This window comes from Penicillium subrubescens (assembly GCF_028828155.1).
Source record: "Penicillium subrubescens strain IBT 31985 chromosome Unknown utg000003l_segment0_segment0, whole genome shotgun sequence".
NCBI lineage: Eukaryota > Fungi > Ascomycota > Eurotiomycetes > Eurotiales > Aspergillaceae > Penicillium > Penicillium subrubescens.
In genome coordinates, this window is record NW_026643153.1 from 1747949 (window position 1) to 1768061 (window position 20113).

Consider the following 20113-nt stretch of genomic DNA (forward strand, 5'->3'; position numbering starts at 1 on the left):
AAAAGCGCGAGTGGCACGCTCTGCCAGCGAAGATTAAATATATGTCCTATCCATATCACATCCCACATTCCACGCGTATACTTCTCCCCTCAAGCTGAACCAGTATGTGTCCTCTAGTAGTAAAGCGGGTTCTCGGGATCAGTCAGATCAAAGATGACACTGGAGTGAGGCTTAGCACCACCACGGTTGGAGAACTCTTTGCTGAAATCGATAGTCCGGTTGAAGCTCAGGCTACCGTCATCGTTGATGTCGATGTACAGCGCCTTGAAGTCAGCAGGAGTATTGATGATGCCAATCTCGCCAGTCTGAACGAAGTAGTCGGTGACCACGAGGTGCTTCTGGTCCGGGGTAACCTTGACATAGTGAGGTCCCACGGTAGGCTGGTCCTCATCGGGGTTGTCCAGACGCTTGACGTTGCTCAGGTCGCTGATATCGAGGGCGGCGATGTGGTTGGCGGTGGTGAGGGTCAGGTAGAAGAAGCGACCATCCTGGCTGATGTCGGTGCTGGTAGTAGAAAGGAGGGTCAGTTCATGTTATATGCATACTTGATAAGGGGTGATTTGACTTACTAGATTGCGACAGTGTCACGGGCCTTGGGACCGAGGTCATAGAGCAGCTCAACGACACCCTGCTTGCCGTTCGCATCCTTGCGGAGGGGATAGATGACCCAGACCTGGCCGAGATGGACGGCAGTAGCCAGAGCGGCAGCCTCGGGGTGGTTGGGGATGAACTTGACGTCTTGAATACCACCGCCCTGTTGCACAGTTAGTGACTGAACATTTGGGGTAGGTATTTTTTTTGAATACTTACATCAGGGATAGTCAGAGTGTTGAGAATCTTGCGGCTGTCCAGATCCCAGAGACGAAGAGTGTTCGCATGACGAACGCCAAGGGTGGGCTTGAGGATAGAGATGGGCTCGACAAAGTCCGAAGTGAGAATGAACTTGTTCTTCCAGTCAATGCTCAGACCGTGAGGAGAGAATTGCTCTCCGAGAATGTTGAGGGTACCCTCCACATCTTCGGGCCACTCGTGGATGATGTCAAAGTTGGCATCGGTTTCAATCAGACGACCGGGGGTAGTACCGACGGCAGAGCCCATGTAGGTGATGAAGAAACCACCGTCTGGCTTGGCACGAACTTCATCGGCAATGGATGAGAGAACGGCACGGTTGCTCTTCAAGAACTTGGGACGGTAAGGGTCGGTGGTGTCGAAGTAGAACCCGGTGTCCTGCAATGTGTATTAGAAAAGGAATCATAAATTTGTGATGTGATTATGCTTACCTGGGTCTTCAACAGCGAGAGCAGACCACCACCAAACAGGGTCTTTCCATCAAGGGAAGGTCCCAAATGGTGAGGATCATTGCCACTGGATGGCACATCAGTCACCCACAAAAGGGTGCCGAAAGTGTCATCATCCAAACTGTACGTGGCAAGGAAGTCCTTGTGGAACTTGTCGGCAGAGCCAGTCCAGAAGTAACCGATCTTCTTGGGCTTGATGTTGCTCGGAGTGAAAGGAGGGCTCTCCAATGGAGGAGTGGGAACTTGCAAGATTGGAAGAGGAGGGGCATTGGTAGTCAACGGCTCAGTGACTCCCGGAATAGAAGGAATGAGTGGAGGCAGCGACAGACACTCCGCAAGGGTGATCAGGCATGCTGCAGAAGCAAGAGCGTACTTCATCTTGAATCTGTTTGGCTATCAAAGACTAGTGGCAACGATGATAATTGACTCAAATGTGCGTTGTGTTGAGTGGATTTGAGGGAAATACTGGACATTATATAGACATTCTTCCTGCTACGGAGTCCAGATATCGTTCGCTTTTTTCTTTTCACTTCATTTCAGCTCCAGAACTATCGAACCCCAAGCACGCAATCCTGTGACTCCTTGAGTATGAAGTTTCTGATGGATATCAAATACTTCCAAGGCGAAGTTGATCTGCGAAATGGCGAATTTCCAATGTCATCCGGATGCGAAGGGCAAATGATACTATTCAGATGGCAGATCGAGCCTACCTCGACGCTATTGCCCTAGCTCATGCAGGGCCAAGGCCAAAGTAATGCCGATGTGATGTCGTGATCGGGATCGAGGCCATGTTCCTGGCAGATGAACGGCACATTTCTGCAGGGATCAGGACCCCGGGAAATGAGTAGTTCGTCTGATGGTCCCCGATAGTCCCTGATTTCCATCTTCTACATACTAAGCATCTCGAGTGCTTTACTGCCTGGTTTGATACATTTGAGCAGGTCTGGTATGTATCGAATGCCTCCGTTGTATCCTAACAGATATTGATACCCTCGACTAACTTCTCCGCGGGCTTACTAGGTCAATTCAGGCAAAATGTCTAGACACCAACCGTATATCACAAAGCCATTTCCAATCTTGTTTCTTAGCAGAATCTCGGGATTTGACTCAGGACACACTATCGAAGTCCCAAAATCGAGAAATGGGGGTCAAAGCAAAGCTTACTTCAAGCGCCTCGTGAACTATTCCGTGAGGATGGGATGATGATCCGCGAGCGCCAAGACGAACAAGATATTTCCGACCAGTCAATCAGACCATAGATGGTGTAATAGAAAATAGGCTGAACTTGTCTTCCGCCACTTTCAACTAACGTAAACTTTAGGGTTGGTGAGAGGGTCTCTGTCAGGGCCCTGATCGGCACTGATATTTCCCCATGGGGGCCATCAGCACGGGCGACGCCTCGTCGATTTCATCAGTATGCCAAGGATGTTGCTATACATACAGCCACGCTAATTTCCCCCCATCCCAGAAAACAGAGAACAGGTTCTTCTTTGCTTGGCTGTCGATCCAGGGTTTTGGCTTTTCGCAGGCTATCGCGCGGGACTTTGAAATTAACAAATGGTCGCTGAATCTCACCATCTCTTACCGTGGAGGGGATGTGTCTACTGTCTACTCCAGGACGGGAGATGTTTACACTTTTCTGAGTCAAGACGATCGTGGTATATCGCAATAGTTATTGATTCTGTTGTCATTGGTAATTTCCCGTCGTAAAGGCGCCACAAAAGCAGAGAATGATGATGCAGGGCGTAAGAATGTGTATATAAAAGACCTTCGAAGAGCGTCAATAGCAGAATCGGCCAAGACCATTCCCAGCAGGTTGCTTTTAATTCATTCATTTCAATTATCTACAGCAATGCGATTCCAAAGCCTCGCACTTGTTGGGCTCCTGTCCGGCTCTGCCCTGGCAGTTCCCAGAGCTAGCAAACGGTCTGACCCCGAGAACAGCGGGCAGCCTATCAACAATGAGAATGGCAGAGGCGCTCCTCTGCTTGGTAAGATATGACCCCTCTTTCATACTTGGTTTCTTTATACTTATCAAAGAATTTTGCAATAGGTGGAACGAACAAAGCCGTGGATCTCCAGAATCCAGATCAACTTCGCACCCCGACCACCGACAATGGCTTCGTCCCTAACGTCAAGTGGAGTTTTTCCCAGTCGCAGACTAGGTTGTTCCCTGGCGGTTGGTCCCGTGAGCAGGTCATTCAAGATCTGCCTCAGAGCCATGATATCGCTGGTGCTCAGCAGCATCTGAAGAAGGGGGCCACTCGTGAGCTGCACTGGCACCGAGTGGTATGATGATTTCTCCCCAAGCAAATTGTTGGTATTTTTACTGATGATTGTGAACAGGCCGAGTGGGGATTTGTCTACAACGGATCCCTTCTCCTCACCGGTGTTGATGAGAATGGAGGCTTCACGACTGAAGTGTTGGAGACCGGTGATATCTGGTATTTCCCCAAGGGTGTTGCCCACAATGTCCAGGGTCTTGATGACGAGAACGAGTACCTTCTTGCCTTTGATGATGGTGACTTTGAGAAGATTGGGTACGTGAAACCCTTATTGAATCTATTTCCAGCTCATACTAACTATAATAGAACTACCTTCATGGTCGATGACTGGATTGCTCACACTCCCAAGGACATCCTTGCCAAGAACTTTGGTGTCAATGCCTCTGTCTTTGACAATGTCCCCGCTAAATTCCCATACATTCTGAACGGTACTGTCAGCAAAGATCTCGAGAAAGCGCCCGAGGGAACTCTTAAGGGCAACAGCTCTTATGTCTACCACACATACAAGCACCCCTCTGAGCCCGTCCCAGGCCATGGTGGAACTTTCCGCAAGATTGACTCCACGAACTTCCCTATCTCGAAGACCATTGCTGCGGCTGTCGTCGAGCTTGAGCCCAAGGGTCTGCGTGAGCTCCACTGGCACCCTAACGTAAGTTGACCTACGCTTGATAACTTTGGATTGACACTAACTTGGACATGTATCTAGGCTGAGGAGTGGCTCTACTTCCACCACGGCAATGCGCGCGCAACTGTCTTCCTTGGCGACTCCAAGGCTCGTACTTTCGATTTCACTGCTGGAGATACTGCTGTCTTCCCTGACAACAGCGGTAAGTAACTCGTGAATTCTTTTAATGGAAGACTAAAAGCTAACCTTCACTCTCAGGTCACTACATTGAAAATACGTCTGAGACCGAGAAGCTCATTTGGATCGAATTGTACAAGAGCGACCGTGTCGCCGATATTTCGCTGGCTCAGTGGCTTGCCCTGACTCCTGCTGATACCGTGGCAAATGTGCTGAAGGTTGACATTGAAGTCATCCACCAGATCAAGAAGCAGAAGCAGATCCTGCTTCCCGGCAAATAGGCCCTTCTTCCTGGGAACCTCATGACGGGCTAGTCTTGACCCGAATGAGGGAACGTGGGCTATCTTGTCTTGTACACATAATCTCATTCGCCGAGCTACTTAATTTTCTATTCTCCATCACCAATTAATTCAATTAATTTTTCCTTCTATCTTCCAAACACGAAGTCAACCAAGTTCAGGTCTCTTAGAACGGCTGAGCGTAGCTGATGTGCCAAGGACATAAGTGGCCTTTTCTGTCCACCATTGCGAGGATTACTGTAGAATGCAAGGTCGGAACGTCCAACCTTCTGTAGACTGTGGGAGGCCTAAGAGCGTTGCACTGCATGAGTGATGTAAAAGATTGACTGCGCCTCTCCCACGCCTCTCCGCCAGTGGACCCTCGTATTTCTCCGTCATCCATCGCCCTCGAGCAGTCCAATCATGTCTAAGCGCCGAGATTTCTCACGTTCAGCTGAGTTGTTCTGTAGCCATGGATAATATGAGGCAGCATTGTAATGGCCCCAAAGAGTAGGTTTAAATATCGCTTGAAGCCCCCGTCTTATGGAATTAAATCAGAAAGGAAAACAGACATTCACGATATAAAGCAAGATGGATCAACCAGTCCAAATCCTCTCCTACAATCGCATCAAATCAAGCAGTACTTTTACTGTCTCTCTTCGGCATGGTGATGGCACCACAATACCCGTCTACGAAGTTCTAGTGTCAAATCTAGATCCAACCCTCACGATAACTCGTCTGCAATCTATATATCCTCCTCCACAACAGATACCTCCTCCTCCGCCAAGTCAATATGGCTATCCATACACTCCAACAGCTCCACCGAACCTGAATGCATATTACCAACAGCAACAACCACCATATTCCTACCCCTCTTCATATCAGCCCCAGATACCCCAACCACCACAACATCAACTATACCAAATACCCGGTCCGCCTCAACAGGCCAGAACAACAATCGGCACGATAACGCTCTCCTCTATGTCTTCCAAAATCACCTTCTCAATTCACAACCAAAAGGATCTCAAGATGAAACGCCCAGACTTTCTTTCCAGTGCACACCAATTTACTCATCCGCACTATGGCACTCTCTCATGGAAAGAAAGCGATCTGTCGGACAAAAAGTACAAACTTCTGGACTCAAATAAGAAAGTTCTAGCCCGATTCGATAAGCTTAAGTCAGTGGAGCAGAAGACTAGCTCGTCCCTGTGGGGCTCATCATCAGCAAAGAAGGGGAAAGACTGGGCTTTTTCAATATTTGTGAATGCGGACCCGGAGTTCTTGGACTGGATAATAGTTTCCGGCTTAGGAGTGGTCGAGTATCGCATTACAAGTGATCGCGCGTGGGGAGAGGCGCTAGTCGAAGGGGTGGATGCTAGCTTTGGGTAAACTACTACGTGGGGGCCTTTTCCCCTTGAATACTGTATATCGTTCGCAGACCCCAGGATTGTTCCTCTCCACATAATCCTCGGCCTCACGGGAAATCAGGGACTCAAGTCTAGCTTGGCGCTCGAGCGCGAGCCTAACCGAAGGCATTCTCGTCGTCTTACAGGTCCGGTCTCATGTGCACGGAAGGCGGCTCTGCTTGGCATGCTTTAGCGTCTGACATCTCACTCGAGACGGTGATTTTATCTTCCTTTCAGTATAAATAGAAATTCCTGTTGCCTGTAACGCATAGCATTCGAATAGAAATGAGTCAATTCTGAGACCCTACGTACTCTCTTCTCATATCAAGGTCCGAGGGCAGAGCGCCCCGGGAACCAAAAGCACTTATTTTGCGCCGTTATCCCATATTCTTTGTCAACTCCAGAGAGCGATTGAGACTACCCCTTTTCATCACAACTCTAGTCAATCTGCTTACGGAGACACTATGTCGTACACTTCGAGCAGCTCTTCATCGAGCCGCACTTCATTGACGCGCACTACTTCATCGACATCGACGCGCATAGCAACAATATCGGCAATGACGACGCCATTTGTACAGCCAGCTTCCTGCGGGTCACTATGGAAGATGGAAACCACTTCGATAAGTACAAACGGCTCAACAAGCCCTCTGACACTTCTCATGCCAAATACAGCCGATCCCAAGTTCTCTTCTTGCCAGCCAAATGGGTGGGATCTCAACACTTCACAACCATTCACGTTCAGTCCAGCTGTCTGCCCAAGTGACTGGGTCTATTATGACTTGCAGGAATCTATCTCACACATTCCTATCACCGAGTACAACACGGATATTACAACTACATTCTCAATGGCCTACTGCTGTGCAAGGTGAGTTGACCTCAAGCCTTGCATCATTGGTTGAATCCGCTCGATTGATAACTTAGAATAGCGACTACGCCTTGTGGAAAAATTATGATTACAACTTCCGGAACCTGCAGATTGGATGCTATCAGACTTTCAACGATAGCATTCCTACTACCATCACACCGACGACAGCAAACTTTGCAACCACTGGAAGCTTGCCAGTATTCACAAACGGGATCGTGGCGCATCAACCATACACTGTCAAATGGGCTGCGTCCGACACTCATAGCATGACTCCGTCTCTTCCACTGTTGACAAATAGCATGCTCGTTCCTACGTGGAGGCCTGGCGAGAAGATACCAAAGGGAGAGTATGACAGATACGGCAGTGACAGCATAGAGCCTAACGATGGCGTAAACTGGATGCCTCTATTCTACTTTCTTGTCATCGGCCTTCCTCTCATCGGAGTGACGTTAATATCATGCTGTGTTTGGTGTTGCTTTCGGGCCCGAGATAAGAAATGGAGAAAAAGGATGGAGCAGCAGGAAATTGAACTCACGGCTCGATTTGCCAATGAGAATTCTAAGGAGCGGGGGACTACCCAGGTGACTGAACATGATGGGCAAACTAATAGTTAATGATAATGCTACTCTATTGATCAGGAAGGAATGACACCATAATTCGACGTGCAAGTTATCACCTTTTACCAATTTACATGACATCGTTTCCCTATTCTCAGTGACGGATGCATGAGTAAGATGACTTTGGAATAGTATCCACGCGGGAAATCAAAGTGATATCTAGTGATCATTCCTGTTTCCTATAAGCACCGTTGTAAGACGACTTTATAAAAGAAAAGGTGAGGACAGAAAGCACACGGTCCAGTGTTGGGAGAATAAAAAAATTATTATTATAAACGAAACTTTTCGAGTAGAAACAAGTAAGTCAGGAAACAAAGGGCCCAAAGAATATCTTCGAACCATGCCGTTGAATCGGTGGATGATATCGTTTCGTAAGCGAGCTCTGTCCCCGCCTCCATCTCATGTCGTATTATATTTTAATGCACTCGTTCAAGAATAACCTTGATCTTTCAAAAAGCAATTTACTAATTATCCTGGTCTATCCATTGTAAGAATCGCTCGTTTGTTGGTCTCGGTTCACGGTTACTGACACTTGTATGGCCTACGCCGGCATAGTCCATCGGGGATAGAGGTATATTGAACCCGGTTAATCGGTAATGAATCATCCTAGGTCAATACAAGGTTAGTCTTTGTCTTGAACTGGACAAGAAATGCTCACAGCCGGAAATGTTCTCAGGTTATCTAGAGTTGATTGTGGTTGGGATGTCCCTAGGACTGTCATCCCGATGGCCACACTCAGGACAAGGGCACCGTATAAGAGGTAAGACATCGCTAGCAATAGCAAGACGTAAAGAAGAGATAGCGTATGGAAATGTTGTCCATGTCATCCTCAAGCTCGAGGGACTTTAGATATATGTGGGAGGCAAAAACGTACGACATGGGAGGCCACGCACAGGGATTTTTGACAAGCGAAGATGACAGATCATCCTCCAATTTGGATATCAAAAAGACATTAAATGAGAACACAATCACAATCATAATTCTCCTGTAGAAGCCTAGAAGAGGGAAAGGTTCTAGATAGTGGGGCAAACTACCATGTACTGGGACGGGGGGAAGGGGGGATCGCGCGTTAAGCGTGTCTCGACTGACACAAATTACACACCTACGAAAGCAACCCCCGCTGAGGGACCGAATTTCACTTCGCATCACCTCGCATTACTGTAGTTCAGGTTCATCTATCTCGCCGAGAATCATTACCAGACAGGTCTAGCGATAGTACAAAAGACACTCGACTCTTGCCTATTGGAACATTTTCCTACAATATCCCCGGCAAATGGAAATCATTCTTTACTAGCCGAAACACGCTTATGCACTGCCATGCATCTCCCATCATTCCCCGAGCAATAGGAACTTAGACAAGTCTGCGGGAGATGAACGCATGTCCCAAGACCGTGTTGGCGGCGCAGGGCAAGAGCCCGGAGCCCAGAGCCCAGATCCCATTACCCTGGCTCCTGGGTCGTTGACTTGTCGGTCCCGCCGGGCCGATCCCTGGCCAATCTGTCGGGACCTTTGTTATAAAAGAAGCTGAAGCCTGAGGGAGAGTTGGTGAATGCTTGGGCCCTCTCTTTACCCCCCCTTCCTCCATTTCTTCCTTCATTTCTTCCTGCAAACTCTCCATCGTTCCCATATTTCTCTCATCTAGCCAATGAAATCATCACCTCCTGCAGATCCATGAGGCTCTTTCCTCTTTCACTTCTGCCCGCAGCCCCGGGTCTTGTTCCCAAATCCCCGGCCACGGATCAGGGCAAAAAAAGTAAAGAACAATGCCTCTGCATTATAATTGGTAGCTATCACAGAATGAGAATCATACCTCCTATCGATAGCCATCACCCAGAATTTTCCACTATGTACTTGGAGGGGTCCTGCAGGTAGGGCAAGCCTACACCGATGCCCGAGGAATTCCCCCCCCTCGCTACGGTCGAATCTCGGAGCCGTGGAATCGAAAATCCAAAATTCAAAATTCAAATGAAGACACGCTGTCGCTAGTACCCAGAGCCCGCGATGGAGCGTTCAAAGAATAAAACTCCAGTAATGCGAACATGCATATGTTGTGTGGGAAGAGACCAAACACCAGGATGCAACCACGTCCGACCAAAACCGATCCAAAAAAAATTACACCATACCCACCACTAACAATAATGTTTAAACAGAAACCCATGCCCCCTCCCTGACCCATGAGATGCAAGTTCAGCCCAAGCCTCACTCCTTATCTTTAATTGCCTTTCGACGAAGAACGCCCAGCTCCTCCAATTTTGTCCAGGCTTGACCCATGTCTGGATTGTCTTGGCCCAATGATGGTCGCAGCTCCAACCCGTCGAGATGATGCAATGACCCGCTGGTTCCCGCATAGAGAAGCAGCTCAAGTACACTTCGGCGCATACGAGTCGCACGATCCAAGCGAAGGAGATATTTCTCATCCGCCTGTGCATCCGCGGGCGGAAGAGTGAAAGGATCGTTCACTTCCACATCCCGATCGGGCTTGGACCCCTCATCCCAGCTAACTGCATGAGCAACCTGGTCGTTGTGGTCGAGATCAGCGAGGGCGTCAGACAAGTCTCGGCGGTTCTCCTGTTGTGGAATGACTGCGTTGACCTGGTCCTTTAATTTCTTGCGATCTGCATTTGATCCGTTTCCAGTGAGAGCCGGAGGGTAAAATCCGATTGTAAGAGGATTACCCCGTATATCAAGCTTGCGAAGGGAACAAGTGTTTCCCTTGGTTGCTCTTCCAAGACGACTCAAAATTTGGCAAACGCGTCGCATCCTCGCGAGTCGGTTTCCAGCAACGGTCAACCTAGACAAGCAGTTCATGCCTACTAAGGGCTCCAGATCCGTGACCGAGTTGAAATTCATGTTCAACACCTTCAGGTTGGGGAAGCGTGACGCAAATTCGGAAGGAAGAGCATTCAGCGCGCAAGCAGCGATGTCGAGAAGTTGAAGTCGTAAGAGAGGGGTTGTCGGGGTAATAGATCCACGAGAGAGCTTGTTGGATGAAAGGAATACTTTTCGAACGTCTTTGACTAGGCCCAGGTCAATATCCAGAGCAAAATCAGAATCGTCACGAGAGGCTGGCGTCTGCTCGCGGACTGAGAGGACCTCTAAATTGTGACAATGCTCCAGGCCCGCAATGGTAGACAGGCAATTCTGATCGAGATAGAGAAGGTTCACAGACGAGAAGTTTTGTACGTCAAGCACGTCCAATCGATTTCCCGACAGTCTCAGGGCACGAAGGCTGATAAGAGCAGTTGGGGACTCGAACCGAGTGATTTGGTTGGCGCTAAGATCAAGAGTCGCAAGCGACGGGAGCCATTCAATGTTGCGGACAGATGTCAAGCAATTGTGACTCAAGTCAAGATCGCGAAGTCGGGTCCTATGTATGGATCCATTAGTATTTGCATTCAAATCGTAGAACTACACCTGACGTACAGCTCAGTTCCTTCAAAGTCCACAGCTGTCATCGAGTTGTTGCTGAGCTTCAAACTCAACAGCCCATTCAACTCCAAAATCCCGTCAATGTTCCGAATTTGATTGTCATTCGCCTTCAACTCTCTCAGATGAATAAGACTGGAGAAGCCATCCAGGGTCTCGATATCGTTTCCAGAAATGTCCAGGTATTGCAGGTTGGTCAAGTGGCTCCATGGGGTTAAGTTAGAGAGGCAATTCCTGGGGATTTTGAGGGTCCGGAGGCTTGAAGGAACGCCACTCAATTGGCCAATGTCATTGTCAGACACATCAAGATCCTCGAGGCGGGGACAAAAGTGATTCAGCTTGTGCAAGGTGATCAGCCCCTTCTGTCGTAGCACCAGGCGACGAACATGCTCCCAGTATGGCTCATACGGCTCCACATCCGTGATGTGCTTGACCAAGTCTTCTGTTGCAAGTGCAAAGGTTCCGTGCACTTGTCTAAGGGACGTCGGGTTTGTTCGCTGGGCCACATAGCTCATTTCCAGATTCAAAGGTCGATCAGGTTGGTTGACAGAGAAATCTGGCAGTGGGCTGAGGTGGAAGCTGTAGCTGTTTTCCTGCTCAGGGGATAGAACGGGAACCAGCGATTGCTCTGTAGTAGTTGCCCCCGTCGCATCCGTCGCACCTGGGGAATCATTCAACCGAACAAGACTGAGATCGTCTCCACCCTCCTCATTGCGCTCGTCGATTCGAGAGACAGGTCGTCGAACGAATGGTTGCCCTGCAAGAGAAGTTTCGCGCTGCCTTGGGGGTAGAGACGAGCGTGCAGGGCCCCCTTTCTGATCGGTCGGGCCGGAAGGTTCATATTTTGACTCTTCTTGCTGGGTGCTTGGCTCTGACTCGTTCGGATCATCTCGATAGGCAACATGGGAAACGAGAGGTGACGAGAAGGAGATTGTCGCAACGCGTGACTTTTTCGGCAGTTGTTCAGACGTTGTACCAGCGGCCCCTCGTAAAGAGGACTTCCCTGGAACCCGATTCTTTTCAGAAATGTCATCCGTCCCCCATGATGTTGCTCGGGTGCCTGAGTTGGGAACGCTCGACGTGAAGGGCGTGCTCCGAGACTGTAGAAAGCTTGCATTGGCAGATCCATCCCTTGTGTGTGGCCGTTGGTCAGGTTTGACGGGGGAAGCGGTGGCACTTGGTGGCTGACGCTGACTCTCAGTCTGATCCCCAGCCTGACTCTTTGCAGGAGAGCTGAGACCATAGACTCGCATCATTTCCTGAAGCTCATCTACACTCAAATCTGGAATGTCCTGGAAAGGGTCATCAAGATCATCTCGGTGACGAGTCGCGGGCTCCGGCGGCTTTGCATCGTCCTTCACCCATTGATGCTTCGATCGATCATATACAAAACCGTTAACCTCTTCTGGGATCAAATGCGCAACGAGATCTGACGACAGCATTCCCTTTGCGGAAGAGTTCTGCGAAGATCCAGTCGGAACGGAGCGAACACTGAAGCCAGACATTTGAGTGTTGATGGTCATCAAATCATGAGCGATATCCTCCGCAACGTCATACATCGATCCGCTGGGCTTTCGCTTCCTCTGCTCAGGTGCCAGTCCTCGGGATAGTTGGGTATCCGGCTTGAGCTGACCATCCACTTTCAATGACATGACAGACTCATTTGCCCCAAATTCTAAATCTTCTCTTTCCTGGTACTTTTTCAAGTAGTTCAGAATTTGAGGGTTCAGCTCTTTCGGCTCGCGCTGCTTTCGCAAATCGGTTCCATCTCGGCTAGGAGGACGAGAGAAGGCCTCTCGCGTGGATTCGTCTTCGAAGCTAAGATCCCCGTCTTCGCTGTCCGGATCAGACTCCTGCACACTTGTCAACCCCGCCGCGGGTCGGCCTTTGGAACGGATCAAATCCATAATCTTCGTGGCCTCGTTGAGGTAGTCCTGGGTAGTGATTGAACCCTTCCGGGACGAGTCGCTAGTGCCGGTTATCTTGACAAGAGGAATGTCGCCCTCGAGAGAAAAGGAGTCAGAATAGTCAAGCTCATCGTAGTTCGCTTCCGAGTACTCTCCACTCGGTGCGATCTTCGATTCGTGGGATGATCGAATTTGACTCGGAGTCGGCGTTCTTGGACGCTGCATTGATTGCGAGATACCCGGAGGTGCAAGGTAGTCTCCATTCTCAAATTGCATCCCGTGCTGCATCAAGCTTCGCTGCAGCAACGACATGCTGTCACCGAATTTTGAGGGTGAGTCACCGTGAGTACGTGGTTGTTCAGGTTCAGCGCTATCCTCTCGCAATATTGTTCGACGGCGTTTGGGGCGAGGATCCGCGGGAGTTGCTTTGGGCACTCTTTTTGTTTCGGGAGACCCGACATTCTCTTTCCCATTAGGCCGAGATGATCCTGTCACATTCCGCTGGTGATCAAAGTAGCTCTGTCTGGTCCAGGCCGATGGTTTTCGAGTAAAACCGGAGCTAGCAGACCTCGCGTATCGAAGAGAGTCAAGCTTCTGAGATGGCCGCCGCAGATATTGCTGCCGGCCTGACGATCGCTTCCGTGAAACAGGCCGAGATCCAAATCCCTGGATTTCGTCATAGACCAACTTGTTCTCGTAAGGACTGGCGTCCGAAAAATCAAATTTGTCGAGTTCTCCGTCCCCGAATCGACTTATGCGAGGGCGATTCGCGTTTCGCGACGCCAGCCGCTCGTTCAGTCTTGAGGAGATTTCATTGAGCGGCTCGTGCCGAGCATTCAGGAAGCTGCGACTCTCGCCTTTGCGACGGGCTTCCTCCGATGGTGATGGTGGCTCATCCCCGTCTGAACCGTCGCCGAAGGTTTCTTCAAACTGGCTCATGCGTCGCAAAAGTCGGTTGTTTGTGAAAGTGTCGTGCTCACCAAACAATTTGAGGGGACTGCCCGACGAAGGCATGGTTCCCTCTTTTGATGTAGCATCCCCGGACGTCGAAGGACGCACGTGCGAGGAAGAAGGGCGAGGTAGGGCGGGTGATCCGTTTGTCTGTGAACGGCTGAAGAGAGGAGAGCTGCGAATTTTGGTGTTTGCGAGGGCTGCAGGTAGTTTGCGGTGGGAAGGGTATGGGGAAGGAGAGAACCGGTGGTGGAAAGCACGACCGGCACCGCGGCGGTTAAAGTCGACCGTGCCCATCGAAAGGTCCTGCGGCAAGGAGTGACTGGTCACATCCAGCAGGCTGTCATCTCTCGGTGAGTCGCCGAATCGGGGTTCGCTGTGGTTATAAAAGAGGAAGCTGTCGCTAGCCGGTGAATCGGGCCGGTTGTCAGGGTCAATGGACAAACTTTCAAGTTTGTTTGTGACCTGCTTGAGCGCAGACTTGATCACTTCCGAGGCGGCTCCACCATCAAGGGTATTCGGTCGAGTGAATGTGATCGGTGTAATTCCTTCATTGCGAAGATCCTCGAGTCCGCTCGCGGTTCGCATGCCCGTGTCTTCTCCTTGTGAATGTCCCTCTTGGGTCAAGTCCGTGTCGAATGGCGGTCTCTCTGCCCATGGGGCTCGATTGACTGTACCCATAGGCGATTCTGCTCCAGGACCTGAAAATTCATCCTCGAGATGTTCTGGCACACTCTCGTTCTCCCCATCTTCCCCATTCGCGCTCCCGCGCCGAGAAGTCGCGTCGGTGAATTCCCATAATTGATCGTCCTGTCTCGTAAACGGGATGGAATCTTGCTGGCCGACTCCCGAGCCAGGCGAGGGTGGCTTAAAGACACTCTCGAGACCCATTGGCGCAAACAAGTCGCGTTGTTCGGCCGCCAAAATCTCCCCGCGCACTAGGCGCTTCCGCCATTCTGGTGTAGCTCCTCCTCCATTTTGACCCTTCTTCGGCTTAATCTGCACGGTGTCTGTGCTCTGGTACTCCGATTGAGTGCTGGAAACATTCGAGACCGATCGTAATGGGGAGCGCGTGTCCATGTTTACCGGTTGTTTGCCTGCCGCACCCGAGCTCGGCCTCGGGCTGCGCTTTGGTGTTGGTCTCGGGATTGGCTTCGGAGACGGCTTCGGAGAGGACTTTGGGGTATCTGATCTGGCTTTCGCGGGTGTCGTTGACTGAGGCTTCACGGGCGTCCTGGGTTTGGGGGTTCGACGGGTCTTGGGGGTCGGAGGTTCTCTCCTAATGAAATGACATGGTCGGGTCACTTTTTTCGAGTGATCAACCGGGGATGACTGTTGTGCCACAGATCGGCGGGCAGCCACTGGAATGCGACTGGGGGAATCCTGTGCACGGCGAGGAGAAGAGGCAAGGAAGGATTTGGCCGGTCCAGGCGTCGTAGGAGTCGCAGGCGCTGAGGGCCAGTCGTCGGACAGACTGTCGAGCCATGGTTCGTTGCCCATTTTCTCGAGTTGTTTGAGGGGGGTCGTTTTGTTATGATGCGGCCTCAAAGGCGCGCGTCTCGGTGATCGGCTCACTCTTGGTAGAGATACTCCGAAGAGAAAACCAAAAGGACTTGGGAGTAATAGACTGTGTATTAGTCCAGCATGGAGACATTGATTGCACCAGGGGTGGGCTTGAAGTTCATGAGGTTCGGTGGATAGCGAGTGCGGAGACTCAAGAGGTGTTGGTCCGGGCAGTTCAGCTCCACCGAAGCTCCCTTGTTTATTATTTTTTGTGATGACCCGGTTTATTATGCGATGCGCCCTGACAACCCGCCACACTGCTTCCAGTTCTGACTGGGAAATCTTATACTTTGACCTGAGGTCTGAGCATTTTAACTATATCTTTTTTTGTTGTTATCAGTCTGGTTGTCCAGTCGATATTCAACAAAATCCTCTCCACTTGTCAAAAATCAATAGTCTGATTGGTTCCCCCAGTGGTAGCCCGATGTGTTGGCCAGGTCCACAACAAACCGATCGCCCTAAATCTTGACCGATACTTTCATTCTGTGTACATAACAAAATACTAAATGGACCTTCTGTTTTGGTGGGTGTCCTTGTTCAACGACTCAAACAATGCATTGTTTATTGATCCTTCTGCATTGATCGGAGTTGGCTTGGACGTGTTTCATCCGAACCTCGAGTTTGTCCATATATGACCATGTTATGCATCCCCACATCCTATACTACCTAGGTAGTGGGCTGATCTGAGAGCAAGTTGAATTTGTTTTGCAGATGTCAGTTACGGTTATTCTCAATGCATGCTTTTTTTCCCAGGCACACTCTTGCATAGCTGCGTGGCAGGAATCCGATGACGGGTGCTCGGAGTTTGGATATATACTCGAGCTCACTGGTCAAATGTTTGGTCTTGATAACTCCCCGATGAGCAAACCGTGATGTAGCACGCTCGATAGTCCATTGATCCATCTAATTTTTTAAATGTTATGCATTCCACGGACAGGGCAGAGCCTTCTTAGTGAAAGAGATGCCATGCAGATACCGTGGTAGGGCTTGCCCAATGATACCAATGCCCTTCCCAAAGAGGACTAGTGTGGAATCAAAATAGACCCCAATCATGAACTAGTCCCAATCTAGCATACAGAAGGAATCAACTATTCCTAATACAGTAAGTAGCATGGAGGTAGAGTAGAGAAGAAAGAGCAGTCTAGTAGCTCTATCTCTTCCTAGAAATCTTGACTTCTCCAACATTTGACATTCACAACTCTCTCATTCTTACTCTTCCCTCACCTTACCTTCATGCACCCTCTGAACAATCCCAACATGAAGGCAATCACCTGGCTCGCCCAACTAGGGCAGTTCGCAAAGCTACCAACAGAGATCCGTCTGTTAGTGTGGGAAGCTCTTTTGACCTCATTCCTACCAAGCTGAACCCTCCGACTGAGGATTCAGTAAATATCTTGTCTATCCTCTCCTGCAGTCGATTGCTCTATAACGAGATTGCACACCACCTCTACGCGGACATGGCCCGGGGTTTCCTGATATGTTCCAAAGAACCCGACACGGTCGGTATCAGAATGCAACTTACGTCCAGATGGGTCACAATTGAACGAGATTTGGACAACATTCAGACTACTCGAAAGATTCTTGAACATTTCCCCGGGCTCTAATGCGGGATGACACTGTCTACGCTGGTATTCGACCCTCCAACAGCAACGACCCTGGCAGAATCATTCTGCTGTCAGAACGTGTCAACAAATTCATCAAACTTCTGACCGAGTTGTCGTATACCCCATGCGTGCCTGTGGGGCTGATCTGGAGATGGTGTCACCACGACGGGAAAGCCAAGGAAAGCATTCGCAATCCTATCGAGTACCGTCCTGATTATGAAATAGTCCTCATGCCCTTCACTCAACTGTCAAATTGGGGTTATTCTATATCGGAAGATCTCTCGACTGTCATCGTAAATGAGAGCAAACTCTCGAAAGAGCCGGTCGCAAAGAGATCCATGATATCGCTCCTCAGAAAACATGACCCCAACCGCAGTGAACGTCAATATTTTCTCAATACAGCGTCTGATCTGGTGGATTCAAAATGGCTATTTGAAAGATGGCTCACGGAAACACGAATATTCCTCGACACAAGACTCGACACTCTTCCAGGGGAGACGGCAATGCTTCTCCGCTGCCGGCGATTGGCACACTGGTTCGAAGATAGTACTGAGTGTAAGTCCCAGTACGAAGAACAACTTCTCACGGATATCTGCAACAACCTCCATATTTTCATGAAGCATGATCCCAGGCTCGCTCAAGCTCGGTTACGACATCGAAGTGCGATCTTGACACACCATCAAATTTGTGCCGAGAAAGTTGACACGAATCCACGGGGAGTTCCAATTTGTCAACCCTGGGACTCTTCTGTATGGGCATCTGCCAGACCGGATGGCATCGGGACACTATCATGCGCGGAGACGATGACGAATGAAGTGATGATAGTCTTTGACATCTACTCTTTCCTGAACGAACAAATTGCTCAGTTCTTAAGAGATTTGCATTGGTGGGGGTGTATTCCAAGGATGTCTTTGACAAGAGGAGGCCATGGTCGTTTGCGTGTATTGGGTGTCAAGAGCTTGAAAGGCCCTGCCGGTGGTGTGAAGAATACGACGTAGACAAGGCATGTCGACTTTGCCGGGAAGGAGGATTCAAGACAACAAGAAATGTTATATTAGGGGGATCTGCTTGATCATGGAGTTAATGGGGGGAACTATTGGCTTACAGACAAGACAGACAGATCAAAATTGAGACAGAAGATGAATGTTTACCATTTCGGGGGTGCCGTTCCTTTCCACTAGTAAAGCTCATCGCGCACTTATGCTTGAAATGGAAGTAAGGTACCGGACACGCAGCGCTTACATTGGTCATCTGTATGCATGAGGATTGAGAACCATCCTCAGGCAGATCAGAACTATCAAGTAGACCTCGATAGACAGCAAGATTGATGATCCCGTATATTGTTTCTAAACACGGCCCTGACCAGATGTATCAGAGTTCTAGTCATTTGTGACGGCTTGGTCTTGGCCCGAGCTCACCATTGGGCGAAAATGTCATATTATCCTAGGTTCATCAAGTCATCGCGACGATCAACGCCACACTTTCGTAGAACTGGTTTACAACCGGCAGTGAAGTTAATATTCAGGGCCAAAAATCAATAGTCAGGTCGTGTCGATCGAGAGCAGCGATTGCACTATTTCTCAGCCACGCGAGAGGTTGTCTGGCGAAGCCCTAATTTCCCTCGCCTGAAGTCTATTCATTTGTCGTGCTTATTCTGCTCGATCACGCCTCTATTGATCGAGTCGATAGAGAAACCTCACCAAAAGAAAATGAAAGGACAGCTTCCATCACGGATTTCAAAACAATAGTGCGTGAAAGTGGGATAGGGCGACACCAGATTGCCCATTGCCGATCATCAATGAGATGACCGACAGCCGTAATTGCGTCTTCCTCATCTTACCCCCTCGAGCAATCAGGAACTCCCCGGAGTCTCCGTATAGTCTCAATGCCTAAAAAACATAAATAGATGATGGTCATCTGCTCGGAATGTTATTTTCTCGTGAAATCCACTCAGACTCCATCGTTCGTTCCATTGCACCCACTACAATCTTGCGTCCAATCCCGCCCTTTCGCACCATCATTCCCATATTCGTCAACCACACCCTTATCAGCGATCTAATTCCAAGATGCGCATTACTCTGTACCTGACAGCCTCCATGGCTGGTCTCTCCTTGGCCGCCCCAGCAGCTGTCAAGCCCCAGACTGACCTCGACCCGCTCGGCTTAGGCCCTGCTGTGGAAGATGTTACCAACCAGGTCACTGGCCTTGTGGGATCAATCATCAAGCGAGATCTGCCTTTGAACGGAATTCCTCTCATCAACATTCCTCGTCCTGCTCACGAGAAGCGCGATGAGCAGAACTAGGATCTTTTACTAGAGCGTTGAGTCTTCATGTGAGTCACGACTTGGATTCTAAGTATCAAATTGCTGAGGTTAGAAATACTAATTTTTTCAATTTCAATAGAGCGAAGTCTCTCTCTTCGGTACTTCGGTCACAGTCGTGTTTTATGTCCAGCTTATGCTTCGAGGCCTGACTGGATGGAAGTGCTTGGACTCCGAGAATACGTCGGGCGGTTTTGTTTAATTGAAGCTGAAAGTGGCAGTGTCTTAATCTCAGGCTTAATATACATTAATAGGATGGTCAATCCATTATTTCTTCCGTGATGTTAGTCCTCGTGATCAAAGGCTCGGAAATTTGCCCGTCTCCGCACCCTAATCAATATCATATGAGTTTGAATGCCCGAATTGATCTCCGACTACAGGAACTCCGAGCATAGATAAAAAAAGAAGGCTATCCAGTCTTATTGGAGATAGAACTAAACCCAATTTAGCAGCCGCAGATGGGAGCCATGGTAACTCATACGTAGACTAGTGCAGCCATTTCATGCCCCCAGTCAATTCCTAATACTGCAGATGGCTCTGATCTCCATCGATAATTAAGAATCATGTAGTCAACCGGCGAAAATAGTGAGGATACCAAGGCAACTGATTGCTTCGCTCAAATGGGACATTTCTCCAAAATTCAAGTGGAAATTCGATTCCTTATCTAGGAGCAGCTTTTCTCCTTGAACCCCTCAACTCCACTCAGAGACAAAGCGGCTACAGCGAATACCCTCTCCGTAATCGCGTTAATTCGCTCCTTGTGTAATGAAATCTCTCATTATCTTTACGC

At 49.4% G+C, this 20113-nt stretch overlaps 6 protein-coding genes across 6 annotated transcripts; 4 read left to right on the forward strand and 2 right to left on the reverse strand.

The window, feature by feature from the left end:
• Nucleotides 1–113: 113 nt before the first annotated feature.
• On the reverse strand, nucleotides 114–1682 carry N7473_004662 (uncharacterized protein; the record flags this gene model as incomplete). Its single annotated transcript, XM_057150602.1, has 4 exons — nucleotides 114–504; nucleotides 570–754; nucleotides 811–1227; nucleotides 1281–1682. Coding segments are annotated over 4 exons (1395 nt in total), but the record flags the coding sequence as incomplete, so codon positions are not given.
• Nucleotides 1683–3150: 1468 nt separating this feature from the next.
• On the forward strand, nucleotides 3151–4666 carry N7473_004663 (uncharacterized protein; the record flags this gene model as incomplete). Its single annotated transcript, XM_057150603.1, has 6 exons — nucleotides 3151–3289; nucleotides 3352–3587; nucleotides 3645–3838; nucleotides 3890–4232; nucleotides 4290–4410; nucleotides 4467–4666. The coding sequence occupies 6 exons, from the start codon at nucleotides 3151–3153 to the stop codon at nucleotides 4664–4666; spliced, it is 1233 nt and encodes a 410-aa protein (XP_057010713.1).
• Nucleotides 4667–6342: 1676 nt separating this feature from the next.
• On the forward strand, nucleotides 6343–7608 carry N7473_004664 (uncharacterized protein). Its single transcript, XM_057150604.1, has 2 exons — nucleotides 6343–6934; nucleotides 6996–7608. Exons 1-2 carry the CDS (start codon nucleotides 6534–6536, stop codon nucleotides 7546–7548), a joined length of 954 nt encoding a protein of 317 aa, XP_057010714.1. The 5' UTR covers nucleotides 6343–6533; the 3' UTR covers nucleotides 7549–7608.
• A 2142-nt stretch (nucleotides 7609–9750) lies between these two features.
• N7473_004665 (uncharacterized protein) lies at nucleotides 9751–15335 on the reverse strand (the record flags this gene model as incomplete). Its single annotated transcript, XM_057150605.1, has 2 exons — nucleotides 9751–10918; nucleotides 10975–15335. 2 exons carry the CDS (start codon nucleotides 15333–15335, stop codon nucleotides 9751–9753), a joined length of 5529 nt encoding a protein of 1842 aa, XP_057010715.1.
• Nucleotides 15336–17001: 1666 nt separating this feature from the next.
• N7473_004666 (uncharacterized protein) lies at nucleotides 17002–18000 on the forward strand (the record flags this gene model as incomplete). The annotated part of the gene is made up of 1 exon (XM_057150606.1): nucleotides 17002–18000. One exon carries the CDS (start codon nucleotides 17002–17004, stop codon nucleotides 17998–18000), a length of 999 nt encoding a protein of 332 aa, XP_057010716.1.
• Nucleotides 18001–19068: 1068 nt separating this feature from the next.
• N7473_004667 (uncharacterized protein) lies at nucleotides 19069–19305 on the forward strand (the record flags this gene model as incomplete). Its single annotated transcript, XM_057150607.1, has 1 exon — nucleotides 19069–19305. The coding sequence occupies one exon, from the start codon at nucleotides 19069–19071 to the stop codon at nucleotides 19303–19305; it is 237 nt and encodes a 78-aa protein (XP_057010717.1).
• Between the last annotated feature and the right edge of the window lie 808 nt (nucleotides 19306–20113).

Bases quoted from the DNA above. Each gene is read 5' to 3' on its own strand.
- N7473_004664 (XM_057150604.1), top strand. From the start codon at position 6,534: ATGTCGTACACTTCGAGCAGCTCTTCATCGAGCCGCACTTCATTGACG. The intron at 6,935-6,995 runs GTGAGTTGACCT...AACTTAGAATAG, and splicing joins ATGGCCTACTGCTGTGCAAG to CGACTACGCCTTGTGGAAAA.